General features: G+C 38.9%; 1 protein-coding gene across 8 annotated transcripts in view; it reads right to left on the bottom strand.

The window, feature by feature from the left end:
* CLEC16A (C-type lectin domain containing 16A) overlaps positions 1-17,812 on the bottom strand; it is a 254,369-nt gene extending 236,557 nt beyond the window's left edge. For 6 of the 8 annotated variants that reach the window (XM_074196403.1, XM_074196405.1, XM_074196404.1 and 3 more), the window contains exon 1: positions 17,561-17,787. In XM_074196403.1, the coding sequence (XP_074052504.1) occupies positions 17,561-17,640 (80 nt within the window). In that variant the 5' untranslated portion in view covers positions 17,641-17,787. The other 2 variants (XM_074196407.1, XM_074196408.1) reach the window with 2 other exon arrangements.
* Positions 17,813-20,704: the final 2,892 nt, after the last annotated feature.

Genomic DNA, 20,704 nt, shown 5'->3' with positions numbered 1-20,704 from the left:
TTATAATAACTTCTTTCCTGGAATTCAGTATCACTATGGGAATAAAGGTAAACCACTTTGTCAGACTGCATTCCAAATACATACAATTTAAGCAGTCCTTACAGGTTACATAAAAATCTTTTGACACTGCTTTCTGGAATATCAAACCTAAAAGATTCATATTAATAATTTCAACAGTGGGACCTGAAATAAATCTTCTGTGATATAGATTAGCAACCATACATGAAAGCAGAAACCTAAAATTAGGGGGAAAATAGCACAAATAAGACAAATGTTTTAAATATGCCTTCAGTTGAATTAATTTTTTTTTTAAAAAAGGATTCATTTGGAGATAGTACTTAACTAAGTTTTACTTTGAAGCAATTTGCTAAGTGATCTGAAATCAGAGAGATTTAAAAAAAAATCAATTCTATTATCTAAAATCAATACTAGCCAAAGTTTTTTTTTTTTTTTTTAAGGTTTTTGCAAGGCAAATGGGGTTACGAGGCTTGCCCAAGGCCACACTGGCTAGGTAAGTGTCTGAGGCTGGATCTGAACTCAGGTACTAATGATTCCAGGGCCGTGTGCTATCCACTGCGCCACCTAGCTGCCCCCCCAGCCAAAGTTTACTACTGAAAACAGGTGCTTTTGGTTTCACTGTTAACATAAATTATATCTATTCCAAAATTAGAAAACAAGAAAATCTAGCCTTTGACATCCATATTTTAGATAAGACTTTAAAAGCATGGAATTCAAGATCCAAATCTGTGACATACTTTTGAATCATGTTAAATATATCAAAACAAGCTTTGGCCAATTCTCCAAGTCTAGAAACTTCAGTATTATGCATAAATTCAAATCCAAGATCACAAAATACATGCTAACAAACTCTGAAGATGAGTCTATCAAAACTCTAACTTTTGAAAGAACCCTCTATAAAGAAAAAACAAAAGTAACTCCCTCAACTTATTGGTCTTCTGTTTTTTTCCATTAATGGAGAGACAAAACAATATAAAGGAGCATTTAGTCTTTTACGTCTAACTCCAAAGGCACATAAATATAGGCACATATAAAATTTTCTTAATATCAATGTGTTTTAGGAGCTTCTCATCCAGTAACTAAAGTGAACAAATAATACATCAAAAGCTGAGAGAATCCATGCTTTCCAATCCTGAAAGAAACCCATAAAACCAAATACCAGCATTCTATTCTATTAAAATAAAGACATGCACATATATAACACAAACACCTGTTAATTTTCCTAAAGTATAGATCTCATTCTTAGATATCAATAGTTCTCTAAATCTTCAAACTATAAAGTCCTCTGAGTTTTTAACATATCGTAGGTCAACTAGCAGTCTACTAGTGTTATCTAAGGATCTACTATGTGCTAGGCAATATGCTAAGTAAGCACTGAAAATACATAGAAGCAAAAGGCAACCACTGCTCACATGGAGCTCAGTTTGATGAGACAGTTTACAAACAATTATGTACAAGAAAATAAGAGGAGGATGAATTTTGTAAATAAGTAAGACTGGAGGCAAGGAGACAAATCAGCAAGATACTGCAATAGCACAGGCCTAGGATTGTGTGAAGCCAACAATATCTCTTCAATCCTGCTTCTCCCTTCTGTGTAGGATAAAAATCCACTTAAAAATATAAAGACTCCTCTGAGCAAAAAAAATTATATATTCTCAAGAAAACAGCACACTTCAAGTCTCACAAAGGTAGTGAAGATCAAGAAGCTGCCCCAACAGTCAAGCAAGATTATAGGGCTTAACGCAATCTCCTCCTCCTTCCTATCGTCCCTCTCTGTCAACTCATTGGTTAGTCTTCAGAGTTACATTCTACTTGTGAAAATCTACCCCACCAACAAAGAAAAGAATGAAAGGTTTTCATAAAATACTACCCTCACTATCCAGATGGTGAGAATAACCTTCAGGATTATAACTATCTTACTGAAATATTGTAACTTGTATTGGAACACAAGGTCTAGGAACAGTCTACTTATCAAACAAGAGGAGTCTCATGAGCACTGGAATGCAAGGTTTTTTCGATGGGAACAGTCTACTGTTCTTCCAGTTAAGATAGTTGCATCATCAAATAGATGAATAACTAAAAATGCAAGGTCTCTCTCTTTCTTCTAAGAATAGTCTAAGAGTAATAAGTCTGTCTTTTTTAAAATAATTTTTAACCCTGAGAGGACTTCACTAGGAATATTAACTTTTTTTTTTAAGGTTTTTGCAAGGCAAATGGGTTAAGTGGCTCGCCTAAGGTCACACAGATAGGTAATTATTAAGTGTCTGAGACCAGATTTGAACCCAGGTACTCCTGACTCCAGGGCCGGTACTTTATCCACTGCACCACCTAACTGCCCCGTGGAATTTTAACTCTTAAGAGGGAATATTCCACTCACTTCCAACATTACTCCCTTCTGCCACACCATAGTCTACCCAGGATGACTGGTCCATTCACACTTCCTATCCTGTTCTTCCTATCTCTTGGACCTTTGCACTGGCTACCCCACAATGCACAAATGAAATGCACTCCCCTTCCCACTTCTGCGGCTTTGAATCTTATTTCCTTCAAAATTCAGCTAGCCACTTTCAGCATTGGAAGTTCATGGGGTGGCTAGGTGGCGCAATGAATAGAACAGCAGTCCTGGAGTCAGGAGTATCCGGCCTCAGACACTTAATAATTACCTAGCTGTGTGGCCTTGGGCAAGCCACTTAACCCCATTGCCTAACAAAAACTTTAAAAAAAAAAAAGGAAGTTCATAACTTGTAGTCATATGAACTTTAAAAAATTCCAATAACTGCTTTTCAATATAATTGATTTCCTTTGTAAGTCTACGTATATTATTTTATGCATTTAAAAAGAATGATCTTTCCCATAAGCAAAAAGATAGAGTACTAAACATTATCTCTGATCCCCAGGCCCTCTCAAGCACCTCCAAAATAGAAATTATGCACCAAAGATAAAGCAACTTCTGCTGTCTCCATGGTCTGGGACATCCCAAATCCAAAAGAAAGTTAAAAATAAAAATAACCCATGAATTGAAGTTCCCTGACCCTTAAGTTTACTCCTCAACTCTTTCCCACCTGCAGTTGTGTGTGTGATAAAAATACACTAAACAAAATCTTCAGAGACCAGTCTAAGTAAAAGAAAGTTTTTATTTGCTTTTCTCAAGAGAAAGGCAGACTCATGATCACAGAGCTGCACCCAAAGGACAGTCATTTTATGTAGGTCTTAATGCAGGTCCCCCCTCCTTAACCACCTTCTCTTTTAACCCATTGGCTGGGTTTCCAGAGGTACAATCATATTCGAGGAAAATCTACCCCCAGCAACAGGCACAGAGAAAAGAATGAAATATTTTCATATTTTCCCCACCAGATAGTAAGGTAACTTGGGACCTTCATCACTATCTAAATGAAGTAATGACTATGGTTATACTGAGCTTCCAGTTTGCAAACATAGTCTTATCATAAAGCAAGTAGCTAAAGAGCTTCTCTTTTTGGAATGCAAGATCTTTCTAGAAATAGTCCAATAATAATAGTTTGGCTCCTCTTAACATTTCTTAACCCTGAGAGGACTTCACTAGGAATATTAACCCTGTGAAGGTTTTACTGGGAATATTCCACTCACAACTACAGATTTAAGGACACACAGGCTTACAACAAAACTCCAGCTCCAGGCTGTGAAAATCTGCCACAACTCCTAACACTCCCAGCATTGCAGAGTCCTCAACAGCTGATGCCAGAGTAGACAATCCTGCAGTACTGCTCCAAGGGGCAGACAATCTCACCACCTGGGACAACCCCAGACAATAACGTTGGTACAAGAGCCAGAGAACTAGGAAACAAGGATAGCATCAATTGTGTATATGTATGTATGTATGTTGGGGGTGTGGAGGGGGAGATTGCAGCATTCTAAGTCTGGGGAAAAGAATTCAGCATCTAGCTGGGGTCAGTTTTGATACACAAAAGTCACTTGGGACAGAGTCCTCTACTAATGAACTGTAAACTGCCCATCAAGGAAAAAGGCTGAGATGTTTTGAGATCTGGTCCTCAAGGAAACCACCATCAGACACGTCAAGAGTCAGAAACTAAAAAGAGGAAAATTAGGGAGGGGAAGGGGAAAAGATCTATTGAAAAAGAAAGCTCAAAAACCTTGAATAAAACACATGTTATATGACTTTTAAAATTTCCTTTTATTATTCAGGACTCTAGGTCATTCATTCTGCAAATTTTGGTTAACTAAAAGTCTGTCATAATCTTAACCTTACCTGACCAAAATCTCACTCATGAAATAAGGAGAGACTGTCTGGCATTTCTCAGATATAAGTTAAAGAGGAGCCAAAGTATTTAGTTATTTGTTAGCTCCCCAGGATAACTTAACTGATCAAGGAAGGATTTCTCTGCAGCTCCTGTCTTCGTTATTTTGGTGACATGTAAATCTTCCCCCTCAATCAGCTTATTTGGAAACCCTCTAAAATGTAATTTAATCTGTAACCTGATTCAGATTATCTATATTGATGGTGTTTGTTTTCTTAGAGGATGGATGAGACTATGACTGTATTTAACTATATTTGTTCTACTTTTATTACACTGAAGGAAGTATGGAATAAATGTAGCTATGTTTTCTCTTTTTAACTTTTATCATCAAAGAGGAATGTAAAAGATAGCAATATGTAAATGAATTATTTCTCTGTCACTCTGATATAATTTTCCCTAAAAGAAGTCTTGTCAGAATTCTAATGATAGTTCAGGTTATCTCTAAGGCCTGAACCTATGCTTGGGCATAATAATTAAACCTAGATTTTCACCTCTATAATTTCTGCACTGAGGTAAATTTAATTTTGGCATCAGTAACCTATCACACGAACTGAGAGGGGAGATATGTCTCCCATAAAAGACAGAAGGAAATATGGCTTCCAGAGGTAGACAAATGAGTTCAGGCACCTATGTATAATATAAAACAAAAAGAAAATAATCTAGTGCTTGAGAAAACAGAATAAGCAGTAAAGAAAGTAAGGAAAACATGGAACCACACCAAACTATTCCTGAGTGGTTTAAAAATGAAATGAGGATACGAGAACAAAATTGATGACCTGTACTCAAAGAAAAATAAGCAAAATAGAAAAACTAGAATCCTCAATAATAAGTTTCATCAAAGAAACAAAAGACAAAATAATAGATTGACTATGCAACTACAAAGAAATGAAAGGAAGAAAGGAAGAAAAATTTAAAAAATAAAAGAAAACATGCTCATTATGAAAGTAAAAATACTGATCTGGAAGATATGAGAGATAGAAACAACTTAAGGATCATAGATTCTCCCAGAAAAACACATCAGAACAACAACAACCGCCCCAAACCTTAACACCATCATGCAGTAAATAATAGAAGAGAACTGCCCACAGAGTCTAAACATAGAAAAATGTGTTTTGAAAAGCAAAGTTAAGGATGCAGTCCAGGTTGGCCTTCCCTGCAAATCTGAGTTTACCTATCCATTAAAAAAAATGGACATCGAATAATTAGGAACTGCTTGAAATATTTTTAGAAAGAAAACCAGAACTAAAAGAGATTATTTACCTTTCAAATTTTCCAAATGTTAGATACAGGAGTGATTAAATGCAGCAGTCAAGGACAACAGAGGAACAGCAGAGAAATCAGTCAGAAATGTTTTTTTTTCTAAATGTACACAAGGAGGTTAATAGTGAAGAGTAGCTCTAGATTATTATGGGGAGAACTTGGTCACAATCCTTCCTACAGACGAATCAATGTTCTTTCTTGAGATCACATTACAAAACAGAAAAGTACATAAAAGTGGAGAATAGAAAGATAGAGAGGAATATGTGATATGCAAAAACCAAATCAAGGGCTATCAATGAGTGGGAGGAAAAATGATCTCTGAAGTCTTAGAAAAAGAAGAACCTACAGGATTATGTATGTATGGCTGAGGAGAAAGAGGAAGGAATGACAAGAGGGGAAAGGAAGAAGGCTTTATTTTGATGGTGGGAAAGGACTGAATGATGAATGTTCCTATGGATAGAGAGAGATGACCTGTGAAGAAATAAGGACCTTGCATAGGGTATGACTTGGGGGATTTGGTAATTCAAAAGTCTATATGTCTTATATCAGGAAGGAGCAAACTGAAAATCCTGGTAACAACTGGCATCTGAGAGGAGGGGGATAGTTTGAGGAAAATGAGGAAAAAAATGGTAATCAGAAGAGGGCATAGAACAGAGGAGGGTTAATTAGTAAGGGACATGATTAGGGAAGGGTTCAAGATAAATCAACAATTAGTAACTGCATATAAGACTAGTTGCTATTTCCCAAGGTAAGTGGTCAAAGATTAAGAACAAAAGATGTGTTTGCTGGTTATACTGGTTATTATAAAAAAAAAAAAGGTTATGAACAAACAGTTCTCAAAAGAAGAATTGCAAAGTATCTGCAACCCTTGTGAAAGAAAATGCAAATCAAAACAAGCCTGGGATTTTCCATCACACCTGACAATGAGCAAAAAATGGCAATAATCAATGATGGGGCTGGAAATGATAAGCATACTAATATATTATTGCTGGAGGTATGAATGCTGAAAGTAATTTGGAATTAAGCAAATAAAATGATTACAATATCTAAACCCACCTAAACCCCAAGAAAATCATTAAAAAGAAGAAAGGTCCGATATACTCTCAAATATATTTATAGTAGCATTCTTTGATAACTAAGAATTGGAAGTAAAGCACATGCCCATCAACTAAGGAATGATTAAATAAACTGAGGCACAGTATAGACTGGAGAGATGTTGTTAGAAGTGATGTATGCAATAAATACAAAAGTATGAAGATCTATAAGAACTAATGCAGAATAAAAAAGATTCAAAAAAATATACATAGTAACTACAATAAAGAAATTAAGAACTAGATACCAAAAAATAAAAAGTAAATATAACAAAATAATAAAGATAGAGTAGAATTCAAATATAAGATTAGAAAGGACACTCCTAACTTATCCCTTAATCGAGGTAGTAGTAAACAGGTGTTATACACTTCATGTATTTTGGAAATTTTTCTTTTTTCCTTTATTATATATTTTATTTGCTTTCCAATTATATATGTACTTCAGATATAAGTAATTAATTATATCTTAATCAAATACAAACTTTATTGAAATGTAAAGTTTCAAAATCAGACATAATTGAATAGTAATCATTTGACATCACCAGATTTCTAGTCTAGAAAATGGCACCAAGAATATTGCAAATCTACTTCTATTGCACATTAAAGTATTATTTACATATAACTAAGAACTGCAAAGAAATGGTACCCAATGCTATATTTTAAGAGAATTATACAAGTTATAGTAACAAAGGAAAACTAGATTTACCCATTTTAGATATGGAGACACTAAAGCATTGGATAAATAGCATATACTGGAAAAATCACTATCTCTGGAGTTGGAGGATCTGATTTCAAATTTTGTCTTTAATATTTCCAAATGTGACCTTGGCAAGTCATTTATCTTGCAGCCTCAATTTCCTAATTTTTAAAATGAAGGAATTAGACTAGATGACCGATATGCCTTTCAGTTCCAAAGCTAATAAATGTAGACCACAACATTTTCTGTGAAAAACGAAACAAATTCAAAATGTGTTTCTTTCTTTTTAGATTTAATATGTAGGGGCGGCTAGGTGGCGCAGTGGAAAGAGCACCAGCCCTGGAGTCAGGAGTACCTGGGTTCAAATCCAGCCTCAGACACTTAATAATTACCTAGCTGTATGGCTTTGGGCAAGCCACTTAACCCCATTTGCCTTGGGAAAAAAAAAAAAGCAAACAAACCAAAAAAAAAAATTTAATATGTTCCGTTGTTGCTATTATAGAATTTATAATTCTGTTTGCAAATTAAAAAGTTGGAATGATAAATAAAGCAACTAGATACAATAAATGGATCTTAAAAATAGTCCAACAGGGCGGCTAGGTGGCACAGTGGATAAAGCACCAGCCTTGGAGTCAGGAATACCTGGGTTCAAATCCGGTCTCAGACACTTAATAATTACCTAGCTGTGTGGCCTTGGGCAAGCCACTTAACCCCATTTGCCTTGCAAAAAAAAAAAATAGTCCAACCACATCTCAAAAATAAAAATGCTAAGTGGCAGGTTAGAAAAGAAATCCTTCATTTATCTTTCTCCATTACCTTTATCCTAAACTAATCATTGTTTTGTTTTGGGGTTTTTTTTTGGGGGGGGGGTATGTTAGGCAACGCAGGTAAATGATTTGCCCAAAGACACAGTTATTAAGTGTCAAGTATCTGAGGCCAGATTTGACCTGATCCCTGGGGACCAGTGATCTAATTATTCATTGTGCTACCTAGTTGCCCCCTTAAACTAATCATTCTTACTAACTTCTCTCCTTCAAAAAAGCAATATCCTTCCAGTAACCCAGGATGGCAATCTTGGACTCATCCTTTAAGCCACACTTTCCTTCACCTCCTATTATCCATAGAAATTGTCATGCTTTAATTCTAAAAGTCTTGTGATAGAAAATGACATCCATATCCAGAAAAAGAATTATGCAGTCTCAATGCAGATTAGAGAATACTATTTTCATTTTTAAAAATTTGGGGTTTTGGGGGGTGGTGGAGGCAAGATGGTGACAAGAGAGGGCTGTCTCTTAGGTGCTCTCTCTTAAAACTTATAAACTAAGGACTCAACTACATTTTTGAGAGACAGAATCCAGAGGGATCCAGTAAGGTAATTCTTCAAACCAAGGTAACCCGGAAAAGAGTGGAAAGGCTCGACTCCACGGGGTTGGAGGGGTGGCCAGCCAGAGCCAAGGAACTTCAACCTCTTGGAGGCAGCCCCAGGGCGCTGGGAGCTGGCTCACAGTAGAGGAGGCAGTTTCCTGATCTACACCCCAGAGAGCACCAGGCATAACTTGGGGGATTGGTGGGGGACCTATGCTAGAGCGAACACCTGAAGCCCAGCCCTCAGGGCACACAGCAAGCAGCATGGCCAGATCCAGTAACAGGAAGCAGAAGCCTGTAAGCAGGAGCCCCCAGGGCATGAGTGCTGAGCCTAGGAAGGGAGCAGAGAGAGACTGCTGAGCTCTGTCCTCTGTCCTCTGGAACAGGACTCTGGGGTTCTGACCACATTCAAATCCTGATCGCAGTATAGGCCCCCCAATAGAACAGCAGGGCACCCCCCCACCTCAGCCCTGTGGCAGAGGGGGGTGCATAAGGTCATTCACAGACCAGGAGGGAGGACAGAGCCTCACTGAGACCCTTGTGGAGAGGGGTGTCCCCAAAGCTCAGGAAGCACCCCAAAACCAGGCACAGGCTGAAGAAATGAGTAAGCAGAGAAAAAAGCAGAACACCATTGAGAAAGACTTTGCCTGTGATCCCAAGAAGGATCAAAACACTCAATCTGAAGATGGGGAAGCACAAGCTCCTGCATCTAAAGACCAAGAAAAACAGAAACTGAACTCAGGCTATGACAGAGCTCAAAAAAGACTTTGAAAATCAAGTGAGGGAGATAGAAGAAAAATTGGGAAAAGAAATGAGAGAGATACAGGAAAAACATGAAAATGAAGTCAGCAGCTTCCAAAAGAATGCTGAAGAAATAACATGTTAAAAACCAACATAGGTCAAATGGATAATACAGTTAAAAAAGTTTTTGAGGAGAAGAATGCTTTAAAAAGCAGAATTGGCCAGATGGAAAAGGAGATAAGAAAGCTCTCTGAGGAAAACAAATCCTTCAGAAAAAGAACAGAACTGAGGGAGGTTGCTGATTTTATGAGAAATCAGGACACAATACTTCAAAACCAAAAGAATGAAAAATTAGAAGAAAATGTGAAACATCTCATTGAAAAAACAACTGATATGGAAAAGAGATGTGGGAAAAAATTATCGGAATACCTGAAAGTCATGATCAGGAAAAGAGCCTTGACATCATTTTCAAAGAATTACTATAGGGAAATTGCCCTGATATTCTAGAAGCAGAGGGCAAAATAGAAATGGAGAGCACCCACCAATCTCCCCTGACAAGAGATCCAAAAAAAGAAAACCAAACCAAACCCCAGGAATATTATAGCCAAGTTCCAGAACTCCCAAGTCAAAAAGAAAATATTACAAGCAGCCAGAAGGACACAGTTCAAATATTGTGGAGCTGCAGTCAGGATCACACAGGACTTAGCAGCAGCTACATTAAAAGCTTGTAGGGCTTGGAATATAATATTCTGGAAGGCAAAAGAGTTTAGAATACAACCGAGAATCAACTACCCAGAAAAACTGAATGTCCTCTTCCAGGGAAAAAGATGGACTTTCAATGAACCAGGGGAATTTCAAATGTTCCTGTTGGAATGGCCAGAGCTGAACAGAAGGTTTGATCTTCAAAAAAAGGACTCAGGAGAAGCATAGAGAGTGGAGGAGAAGGGGAAAATATAAGGGACTTAATGATGATGAATGTATGTATTCCTGTATAGAAAAATGACACTGACAATACTCATATGAACCTTCTCAGTTAATAGAGCAGGTAGAAGGAGCTTTTATAGATGAAGCACAGGAGAAAGCTGAATCTGAAGATATAATGTGGTGTAAAAATGGAGTCAATAGATAAAAGGGAAATTTAATGAGAGAAAGAAAAAGGAAAGGAGGAATAGGCTAAGAGCTCATATAATAAGATTTTTCTTTATTACAATGAGCTATTAAATGATATGGAAGGGGGAAGGCAAGGCGGAATGAGGGAATCTTTGCTCTCATCAGAGGTGGCTAGGAGAGGAAACAGCATATATACTCAATGTGGTATAGACATCTGGAGTAAGAAGGAGGGGGGGACAGGGGGAAGGTGGGGGGGGTGTGAATGATGGAGGAGAAGATGGATCATGGGGAGAGAGTGGTCAGATATAACACATTTTCTTTTTTACTTCTTGCAAGGGGCTGGGATTGGATGGCCTGTCTGGGACCATAGGGCCGGGTGGATGCTGGGCCTAAGGGGTGGTATGTGGGCTCGGGGCCTCTTGGCCCCAGGGCCGGGGATCTGTCTGCTGGCCACTCAGCTACCCTACAGCAGAAACAGAGTGAAAGGAGAGAGAAAATATAGTACATGGTAGTGGAGAAGTATGAATGGAGGGAGTTGCGATCGGCAAAGGCAACAGTGGAAAAATATGGAAGTAACTTTTGTGATGGACTTATCATAAAGAATGTGATCCACCCATGACAGAGCTAGTGGTGCTGGAACACAGACCGAAGCACATTTTTATTATTATTATTTTTGAGGGGGGAGGGTTGCAGGGCAAATGGGGCTGGGTGGTCTGCCTGGGGCTGCACAGCTGGGTGTTTGTTGGGTGTCTGAGGCCGGATTTGTACCTGGGTGCTCCTGGCTCCAGGGATGGTGCTCTGTCCACCACCTGGCCACCCCTACTATTATTATTACTATTTTATTTGGGGTCTTTTTTATTTTTGGCTTTTGCAGGGCAGTAGGGTTGGGGTAGCTTGCATGGGGTCACACAGTTGGTGATTGTTGGGTGTATGGAGCCAGATTTGGGCTTGGGTGCTCCTGGCTCCAGGGCCAGTGCTCTGTCCACTACGCCACCTGGCCATACCTACAATTATTATTATTATTTTATTATTTTAATTTTATTTTTTTCTCCCCTTTATCACTCATGCAAGTCTATAATTTTGGGGGGAGGGGTATTATGTTTACTCTTAAACAAGAATATTTTAGTAATGTATTAAAAAAATGTTATTTGTACAAAATAAGAACAAATAAATAAATAAATGGGAAAAAAGAAATCCCTTTATAAGAATCAAAAAAAAAATGTGTTTTTCTGTTTTTCCTTTCCCAAGGCTTTGCCCTTTTAGTCTGATTCTTTCATAGCATGACAAAAATGGAAATTGTGTAAAATGATTGTGTATGTTTAACTTATATCAGATTACTTACTATCTTGGGGGGGGGAGTGGGAAAGAAAAAACTTTATAAAAATGAATATTGAAAATTATCTTTACATCTAACTGGAAAAAATAACTTTAAAAAGAAAAAAAAGAAAATGTAAAAGAAAATCTGTCAAACCTTATTAATTCTACCTTCAAAATGAGGTCTTGGGCAAGCCACTTAACCCCATTGCCTTGCAAAAAATAAATAAATAAAAAGATATTCAAAACTGTGATAATAGAAATCCAGGGCAGAGACAAAGGAAAGGAAGTATTCTCTCCAGATGCTTCTATCTGTAGATGTCCTTGTGCTGGCTATAGCAAGTATCAGGACACTGCCAGAACATCTTTAAATGAATCTATAATTATACAAAGGAGTTTGATTTGTCCATCTACATGGGAAATAATCAATTAACATTTATTAACTGCCTACTTAGGAGCAGCTAGGTGGCACAGTGCTAAGCCTGGAATTAAGAAGACCGGAGTTCAGATCTGTCCTCAGACACTAGCTGTACAACTCTGGGTAAGTCACTAAACCCTGTTTTCCTCAGTTTCCTCATCTATAAAATGAGCTGGAGAAGGAAATGACAAACTAAACATGACAATATCTTTGCAAGAAAACCCTAATTGGGTTATGAAGTGTCAGACATGGCTGAAATGATCAAACAGTATCATCAACAAGCACCTACTATATTCTAGGCACAGTGCAAAGCATTAGGAATACAAAAAAAGGCAAGAGGTATTCCCTGCATTCAAGCAGCTCTAATCTAAAGGGGAGACAACACATAGAAAGAAGCTAAAACAGGGAGGAGGGAAGATCAGTGGCCCTACTGTATGAAGACATGCAACTGGATGGGGATTATGATCTGAAAAGAGTGATAAGATGTCCACAGGCCACTCTCTCTGATCAGAGGGAGAGAGGGGTCCTAGGGCCAAGGAGGACTAAGGAGGTGTGAATCTGAGTCAAAGAAACTTTACAGGAAGATGAGTTACTGGAGACTAAGAAAAAGATCCAGATTAGCTGGGCAGGAGATGATAAAGTGGTTACACTGAACATCCTCCTTCAGTGGAAGGCTGAGGAGTTTTCTGATACCCTCCTCCACTCTTTCAAGTAAAAGGGAACGAAGGCTCCCAGTGCCAGGGAAATACCAAGTGTTAGCAGAATGCCCAGGTTTCAATATGCATTTGGATGGACATCCCATAAAGGTTATTCTATATTTTATCTATATCTAAGACAGAAAGCACATGATGGACAATAATCTGACCCCAGAATTGAAAAGGAGAGTAGGCTGGATTGCTTTCAAGAAAATATCAAAGTTTTTTTAATTGACTCTAAGCATCTCATGAAAATGAAGACCTACCTTTTCAATACTAGTATTTTGAAATAAGAAAAGGAATACCACTGAATCCAAGAATTAAATATTAGTATCACACAAGGGCAGATGGGTGGTGTAGTGAATAGAGCACCAGCACCGGAGTCAAGAAGATGGGAGTTCGAATCCAACTTCAGATACTTGCAACCTACTGTGTGACCTTGGGCAAGTCACTTAACCCTGCCTGGCATCCAGGGCCATCTCCAGTCATCCTGATTCCTATCTGTAGACTGATTCATGTCCACTAGACTCTGGAAGAGAAAGTGAAGTTGGATGACTTAAGCACAGCTGCCTCCCCCCGCCCCATTTAAATCCAATTCATGAGTATGTCATGGCCTCACCATATGGGGTCTTCAAGGAGGAAGGACAAACAAAAACAGCATCACACAATGGACAATGGAGCAGGACATGACAGATGAAAATTGAAGTTCATAACCAACAAAGATCTATGAAGGACAGTGGTAAAGTTCATCAATAAGAAATTACATGATAAGGAAAAAAAGGTTATTCAGATGGCAAGAGTAAGGAATGACTGGTAGAAACGTAAAAGGATACCCTAGTTCCCTTCCTCCATGTTAGCAAATAGTAAGATAAGCTTCTGATATACTGAAGAACCAAATAGTAGTGAACTTTTAAGAATCTGAAGGCTTGTACAACAGGACAAGCAAGCGTAAATAGGTCGTAAATGATAAAGTTGAAGACAGCTCTTGAATCAAGATCACAGATCCATCTGAGTATTTTTGACAATCCCCAGGACACAGAAATGCATAATAAATGTTTAGAATAGATTTCCAACCAGCCTCTTTCTAAATCATTCTAAGGAAATGAAGTATTTGAGTAAGAAATACGTGTCACTGTCAAAAGTCAGTGACTTACCTAGGAAAGAGTGCCGTAGTTATGCTACTTCAGAATTATAGACAGGCAAGAAGTCTGGAGCATTTTCCAAATAGTATGCCTTTGCAATCTTCATTTAATAACCTTCCAAATAATGGAGAAATCATAAGAAATTAAAACCATAGCACTACACTATTATATAAAATTAAGTAAAGTGCTTGCACTGTTTCTCCCTATGACTCATATCTAAAAAAGGTAAAACTAGGTCAGTGAGCAAGACAAGGATTGGGACATCACTAAGCCTGTAAGTACCTGGATCCATCTGTTGTCTGTGGAATTGTAATTTTCATACAGAAGAAGGATACAGCTTTGCAGCAAAAGTCTCTAGCAAAGACATTTGGATATATATTTAAGTCATATAACCCTCATGTCAGTCAATCAGGATTTTAAAGAATTATATACTTTAGATTGTGTTAGGGTAGGCTAGCAAAGAATATATCATCTCTTCTCACAAGGAGTTTAGAATCTAAATGGGGAAATGAAATTGAGCAAAACAATATATGATAAAATGTTTATTGTAGAGACAAAAAGTTAAAAGTGTAGTAGGAAAAGAACAAGATAGTTTGGTGGCACTGAAAAATTTTTACAAAATAACTCAGGATAAAGGATAGAGAACAAATGGTTAGACAGTGAGGGCATTTAATGCAGGAAGAATGACACAGTAAATTAACTGAGTCAAGAATTGGGGAACAGATGAATAGGGAGAATTGAATCAGATTATGTAGGGCTTAAAAAGGGAAGCAGAGAGTTTACAGGATCCTAGGATTATAGAACTAAAAGGGACCTTAAAGATTATCTAGTCCAGCTATTTTACAGATAAGAAAACTGAGCCTCAGAGAGGAGGAAATAACTTATCCAAGGTCACCCAGGTCATAAGTGGAAGCTTGTTACAGAAGGAAAAAACAAACACTAAATTGGGAGTCAGAGAATCTGAGTTCAAAGCCTAACTCTCTGCTACTTACAATCTCATTCAATTCCAATCAAGAAGCATTTCTTAAATGCCATTTATGTGTCTAGAACTGGGTTGGATACTGGAGATACAAATATAACAATGAAAAACTCCCTTCTAATGGGGAAGACAAGAAGAAAGTATGTAAGTCAATATAGAATAAGTATAAAGAGAATGAATTCAAACAAGTCACTTGGTTTCACTAGGCTTCAGTTTCTTTATCTGGAGATTGAGGGAGTTGGACTAGATGATCTCTAAGCTACCTTTAACTCTAGATCTATGATTCAGGATTCAAATTCAGGTCTTCTGATTCTAAATCCAGTGTTCTTTCCACTCAGAATAATTCTTATATCTCTCCTTAGGCACCATACTTGGTAATTATAATTATGCGGTATTCTATTTCAATTTTTTGTTATTTTTCTTTTACATTGTCATTGTCATAGTCATTGTATAAACTGTTTTCCTGGCATTGTATATTTCACTTTGTATTAGTTCATATAAGTTTCCCATGCCTCCCTATATTCATAATTTCTTTTTTATTGAAAAATATCTTCATTCAATACACAATTTTAATTATATTTAAACAATAAATTGAAAATATCATTAAACATTACATTTACTGGTAACTGTGGCCATTGGAAATTGAGCATGAGCCAAAAGAAGTGTCTTGTGAGTTATGTCTTAGCTTACATGGAAATTATTCCTGAAGAGTCAAACTCCCACTTCTTATAGTATAGTAATATTTCATTATATTCATGCACACACATCTTGAGTATCCATTCCCAAAATGATAGGCATCTACTTGTTTTTCATGCTTTTCTATTACTAAAAATCATATATATATATATATATATGTATATATACATATATATATATACATACAAATTTTTTGATGTCTATCAGACTTTTCTTGACCTCCTTGGTTTTTATGCTCAGGGGTATGATATCTTGGGATCAAAAGGAAGGAAATTTTAGTTACTTAGAATAATTCCAAATTGCTTTTCAATACACCTTTCACTTTACAGGATATGAAAGTAAGTACAGAATCACTAAACTCATCTAAGGTAACACAGTTAAACAAATCTAACTCCCAAAGAATTCATGTGACAGGCAAGACTGGGTTAAATGCTAGGAATAGAAAAACAAGTAAGCAAGATAGTCCCTGCCCTCATGGAAGTTCACATTCTAATTAAGGAAGACAACACAAATGAGGAGCTAGAACTGGAAAGGAGGGATTGGGGCAAGTGGGCAAAGTTGGGAAATGTAAGGCTATGCAGCATCTCTTGGAGAAATACAAGATAAAGTGAAAACTCACAAGTAAGAACTCTGGTCAGAAGCACAACCTACCAACATACCAAAAATAATTTCCCAATACTTCCTTCAGTTAAGACCAACTATGAAAAAAATCTTAAATTTTAAACTACATGTTCATTTATATTTCAACTATCATTTCTCAGCAGTATGTAAACAAGTAGTCCAAAACTGAAAATATCCCAACTGTTCCTTTAATCTGTACTACTGACTAAACAGATTAATGACGGATAAAGTGATAAAACAACATCTGATGACACAAGCTAAAAATGATCTAGGATACCTCCAGAAAAATCTTAATGTTCACCACATCTCTTCCTCTAGGCACAATCCAAAAGTTCCTAACTTCTCACCTATCCAGTTCTGAGTTCTCAGCAAACAGAAAGAGCCCTGGTAGTGACATCACAGTGTCTGAATTTAAATTCTAGCTCCACTACTGTAGCAACATTGGGCCTCTGTTTCCACATGTCTAAAGGTTGGATCAGATGATTCCTGATCCTTAGTGCCCAACTAGCAAGTCCTTATTAATACTAACTAACCCCTCGCTGGACGCCAGGCCCTGCTAACGGCTGGGGGCGGGGGGGTGGTGCAAAGACAAAAAACTGTCAAGGCTGGGCACCGAAACGGAACCAGGGGGACAAAATGCCAACGAGATTAAGGAAACACACAACAGGACTGGGTGGTGTGTTGGCAGGGGCGGACAGGCGAGAGAAAAGGGCAACGGTGACTGGCAAGGCCATCAGCCCCTTCTCACCTGTCTAAATTCCCCTCTAGCTCCCGCTGCCACTCTCCGTGTCCTTCGAGCCCCCAGGACCAGTCTTCTTTTCACTTTCACCCCTTTTCTCCCGCCCCCCCCCCCAGGGGAGAGACTGCCGTCTCTTCCCAAGTGCCCGGCCCCGCCCCCATGCCCAGGTCCCCAGCTCGTCTTCAGCCCGTAGGCCGACACCCGGGGTGCCCGGGCCCCCTGCCCCCTCGTGCCCATCTTCCACTGTGCCCCCACCCCGGCCTCGGCGTCTAAGGTCCCGATCACCTGCTCGGCCACCTGATGACCGGGACCTCTAGCCCGGAGTCTCCCTCCCCTCCCCCAACAACAACAAACAAGGCCCTCCCCTCCCCCAACTCACTTCAGGTGGTCCAAGGAGTGGATGCTGCGGGAGGACTTCCCATGGCCCCCACCCACCCAGCTCCGCGAGCGGCCAAACATCTCCGCGGCTCCCTCCCTTTGGTTTCCCCTCACCGCTTCATCCCGGGGCCCGCCGAAAACCCGCGGCGGCGGAGGCGGCGACGGCGGCGGCGGCGGCGTCCGCAGACGAACCGCCAACCACCTTCCCCCCAAGCCTTACAGCCCCGTACTGACATTCAGTCCCGGAACCCGGCCGCTCGCCGCTCGCGCTTTACGGCCGCCGCCGAGAATGCCGGGAAGTGGAGTCCTCTCCAGGGGCCCCGGCGGCCGGGACTCGGCGAGGGCCACAGGTTGCTCGTGTCCGGACTACAAGTCCCATAGTGCATAGCGCACGCTGTGCCTAGCCCACGCCCCCACCCCCGATTCTCCCCGCCCCCACTCCCATACCTTCCAACCTCCCTCTCCTAAGGGGCGGGCCTAAAGAGAAATCCGCAGCTTCCTGCGAAGCTGGCCAAAGTTTCCCTCTGGGGGGTGATGGAGAATAATGTTGCTGATAATAAATAATAACACGCTTTCAGTTTTCTCCCTTCGCCTCAAGAACTCGGAGAATTCTCATATCTAAAGCTAACTTATTTTCAATAACTTTTTTTAATAAAACAAAATAAGAATAAAAGTCAATATTTCAGTAGAAAGAATAAAAGTCAATATTTCAGTCAGGATCTTCAAGACAGCCAGCAAGCATTTATGAAGTGTCTGCTACCTTCAAGGCACTGTGCTAAACGCTGGCGATCTGGGCCTCAGTTTCCTCATTTGTAAAATGGGCTTTGACGAGGTAATCTCTAATCCTAAAGCAAAGATACTAATTTATATAGGAGAGCAGTTTAGTATCCTAGAGAGCCAGAAGACTTGATTTTGATGCTAGATTGATATTTATTAGTTCTGTGACTTTGAACAAATCACTTAACCTGTCTAGACCCCTATTTCTTCATAAATTAAAAAAAATGGGGGTGGGGATTGTAATGTTTATGAGAAAACCCTTGGTAAATAATAGCTGACATTTATGCATCACTCTAAGATTTTCAAAGTACATACAAAAATTATTTATTCCTCACAATCAATAACGCTGAGGTGGGCACTGTTATTATCCCTATTTAACAAAAAGAGAAAAATGAGGTTCAAGCCTTTATGGATTTGCCCAAGATTTCACAGTAAGTGTTTGGGGTAGGATTTTTTAATTCTAGTCAAGACTAATCAAAGCATCAAATCAATGGGTCTTGTTATTATTGATAAGTATGGTGAAAACGGCAGCTAGGTGGCGCAGTGGATAGAGCACTAGCCTTGGAGTCAGGAGGACGGAATTCTGAATCCAACCTCAGACACTTGGCACGTACTAGCTCTGTGACCTTGGGCAAGTCACTTAGTCCCTATCGCCTGGCATTCAAGGCCATTTCCAGTCCTCTGGTCACTGGACTCTGATGACTCTGGAGAAGAAAGTGAGACTGATGACATAGCATAGCACCCCCCCACTCAAATCCAACTCATGTGCTTGTCCTGGCATCACCTCCCCGATGAAGAACAAACATCAGGTATGGTGATTTGCCTTCAGAAGTCAGGAGATCTGTATGCTGGCTCTGGCTCTCACCCTCTGTCTTTGGGCAAATTGCTTATATCACATAATTTCAGAAGGTTAGGGGAAAATGAGACTTTAAGCCTCACTTAAACAAGAATCTTTTGTACAATATTCCTAATAAGTGGTCCGGTCTTTGCTGATTAGCAATACTGTGTGATGGAACTTGAGAGACCTCAATTCATATTCCACATCTGATGCTTACTACCTGGGTAACAAACTGCCTGTGCTTCAGTTTTTTTTATCTATACAAGGGAGGAAGAAGGAGTTGAAAATATGTTACAGTCTGCTCATACTCAACATGAGTTTAACCTGTCTCTCCTAGGAAGCATGTGGTGGTACAATAGATAAATTTTTGAACCTGGAATCAAAAAGCCCTGAGTTCAAATTTGACATCAGACATTTTATTTGTTATGCCACTTTCAGCAAGTCACTTAACCTGTTTGTCTCAGCTTCCCCAACCATAATGAAGATAATAATAGTCTCTCACAGGGTTGTTATGAGGATCAATGAGATATTTGTAATAATGTTTAGCAGAGTACCTGACACATGACTCTGGAAGAGAGAGAGGATGAGGACTTTCTGAAACTCTGCCTCACTTAAATCCAGTTTGTGTTGTCTTTAGTCTTCTTTCAAAACTAAGAACAAGGGGGCAGCTAAGTGGCAAAGTGGGTAGAGCAAGGACCCTGGAGTCAGGAGTACCTGAGTTCAAATCCAGCCTCAAACACTTAATAATTACCTAGCTGTGTGACCTTGGGCAAGCCACTTAACCCCATTTGCCTTGCAAAAACTAAAAAAAAAAAAAAACCCTCTAAGAACAAACAAGTGTGATGCTGAAACATAATAGGTGCTTGCTAGAATGCTTATTTTATTCCCCTTTCACGGAAGAAAGCCAAATAGATGAAGAATATCTATTGCCCAGACTTCAACATGCATGTGAGTAGACACCCGCTAGAGCATGTCCAACAATACATATATCTGGGACAGATGATACAGATAGGAAATGAACTGATCAGAGTTGAAAAGAGGGAGAATAAACTGGATTGCTTTCAGAAAATTACCTGAAGCTTTTACTGATTCAAAATTCCCCATGAAAACAAGGTCTCATCTTTTCCATGTTAACATTTTATTGGGCTATATTGGTATGGAGAGGTAAAACATCACCTTATCCGAAGAAACTAATAATAACCAGGGAAGGGTACCTAAATTTCTCCTCCAAGAAATAAATGTAAATCTGGGATGGTTCTTCCAGGATTTTTTTAGATGAAAACTGGCATTTATATGGATGAATAGAACAACCTTTATTAAGTAGCTATTTTGTGACTACCATTTGCTAAGCATTTTAGAAATATAATATATTTTGTGATTCAGAAAACATTTTCCACACAATAATCCCTGTTAGATGGGATAGGCTTGTCTATTTACAGAGAAGAAAAATAAGGCTTAGGTTATGACTTTTCAAAATCACTTAGTTGATGAGTGTCAGACCCATGTCCTGTCTTAAATTCAAAGCTTTTC

Source organism: Macrotis lagotis, chromosome 8 (genome assembly GCF_037893015.1).
Source record: "Macrotis lagotis isolate mMagLag1 chromosome 8, bilby.v1.9.chrom.fasta, whole genome shotgun sequence".
Classification (NCBI taxonomy): domain Eukaryota; kingdom Metazoa; phylum Chordata; class Mammalia; order Peramelemorphia; family Peramelidae; genus Macrotis; species Macrotis lagotis.
Note: the sequence above shows the minus strand (reverse complement) of the source record. Positions and strands in the feature narration are given on the sequence as shown.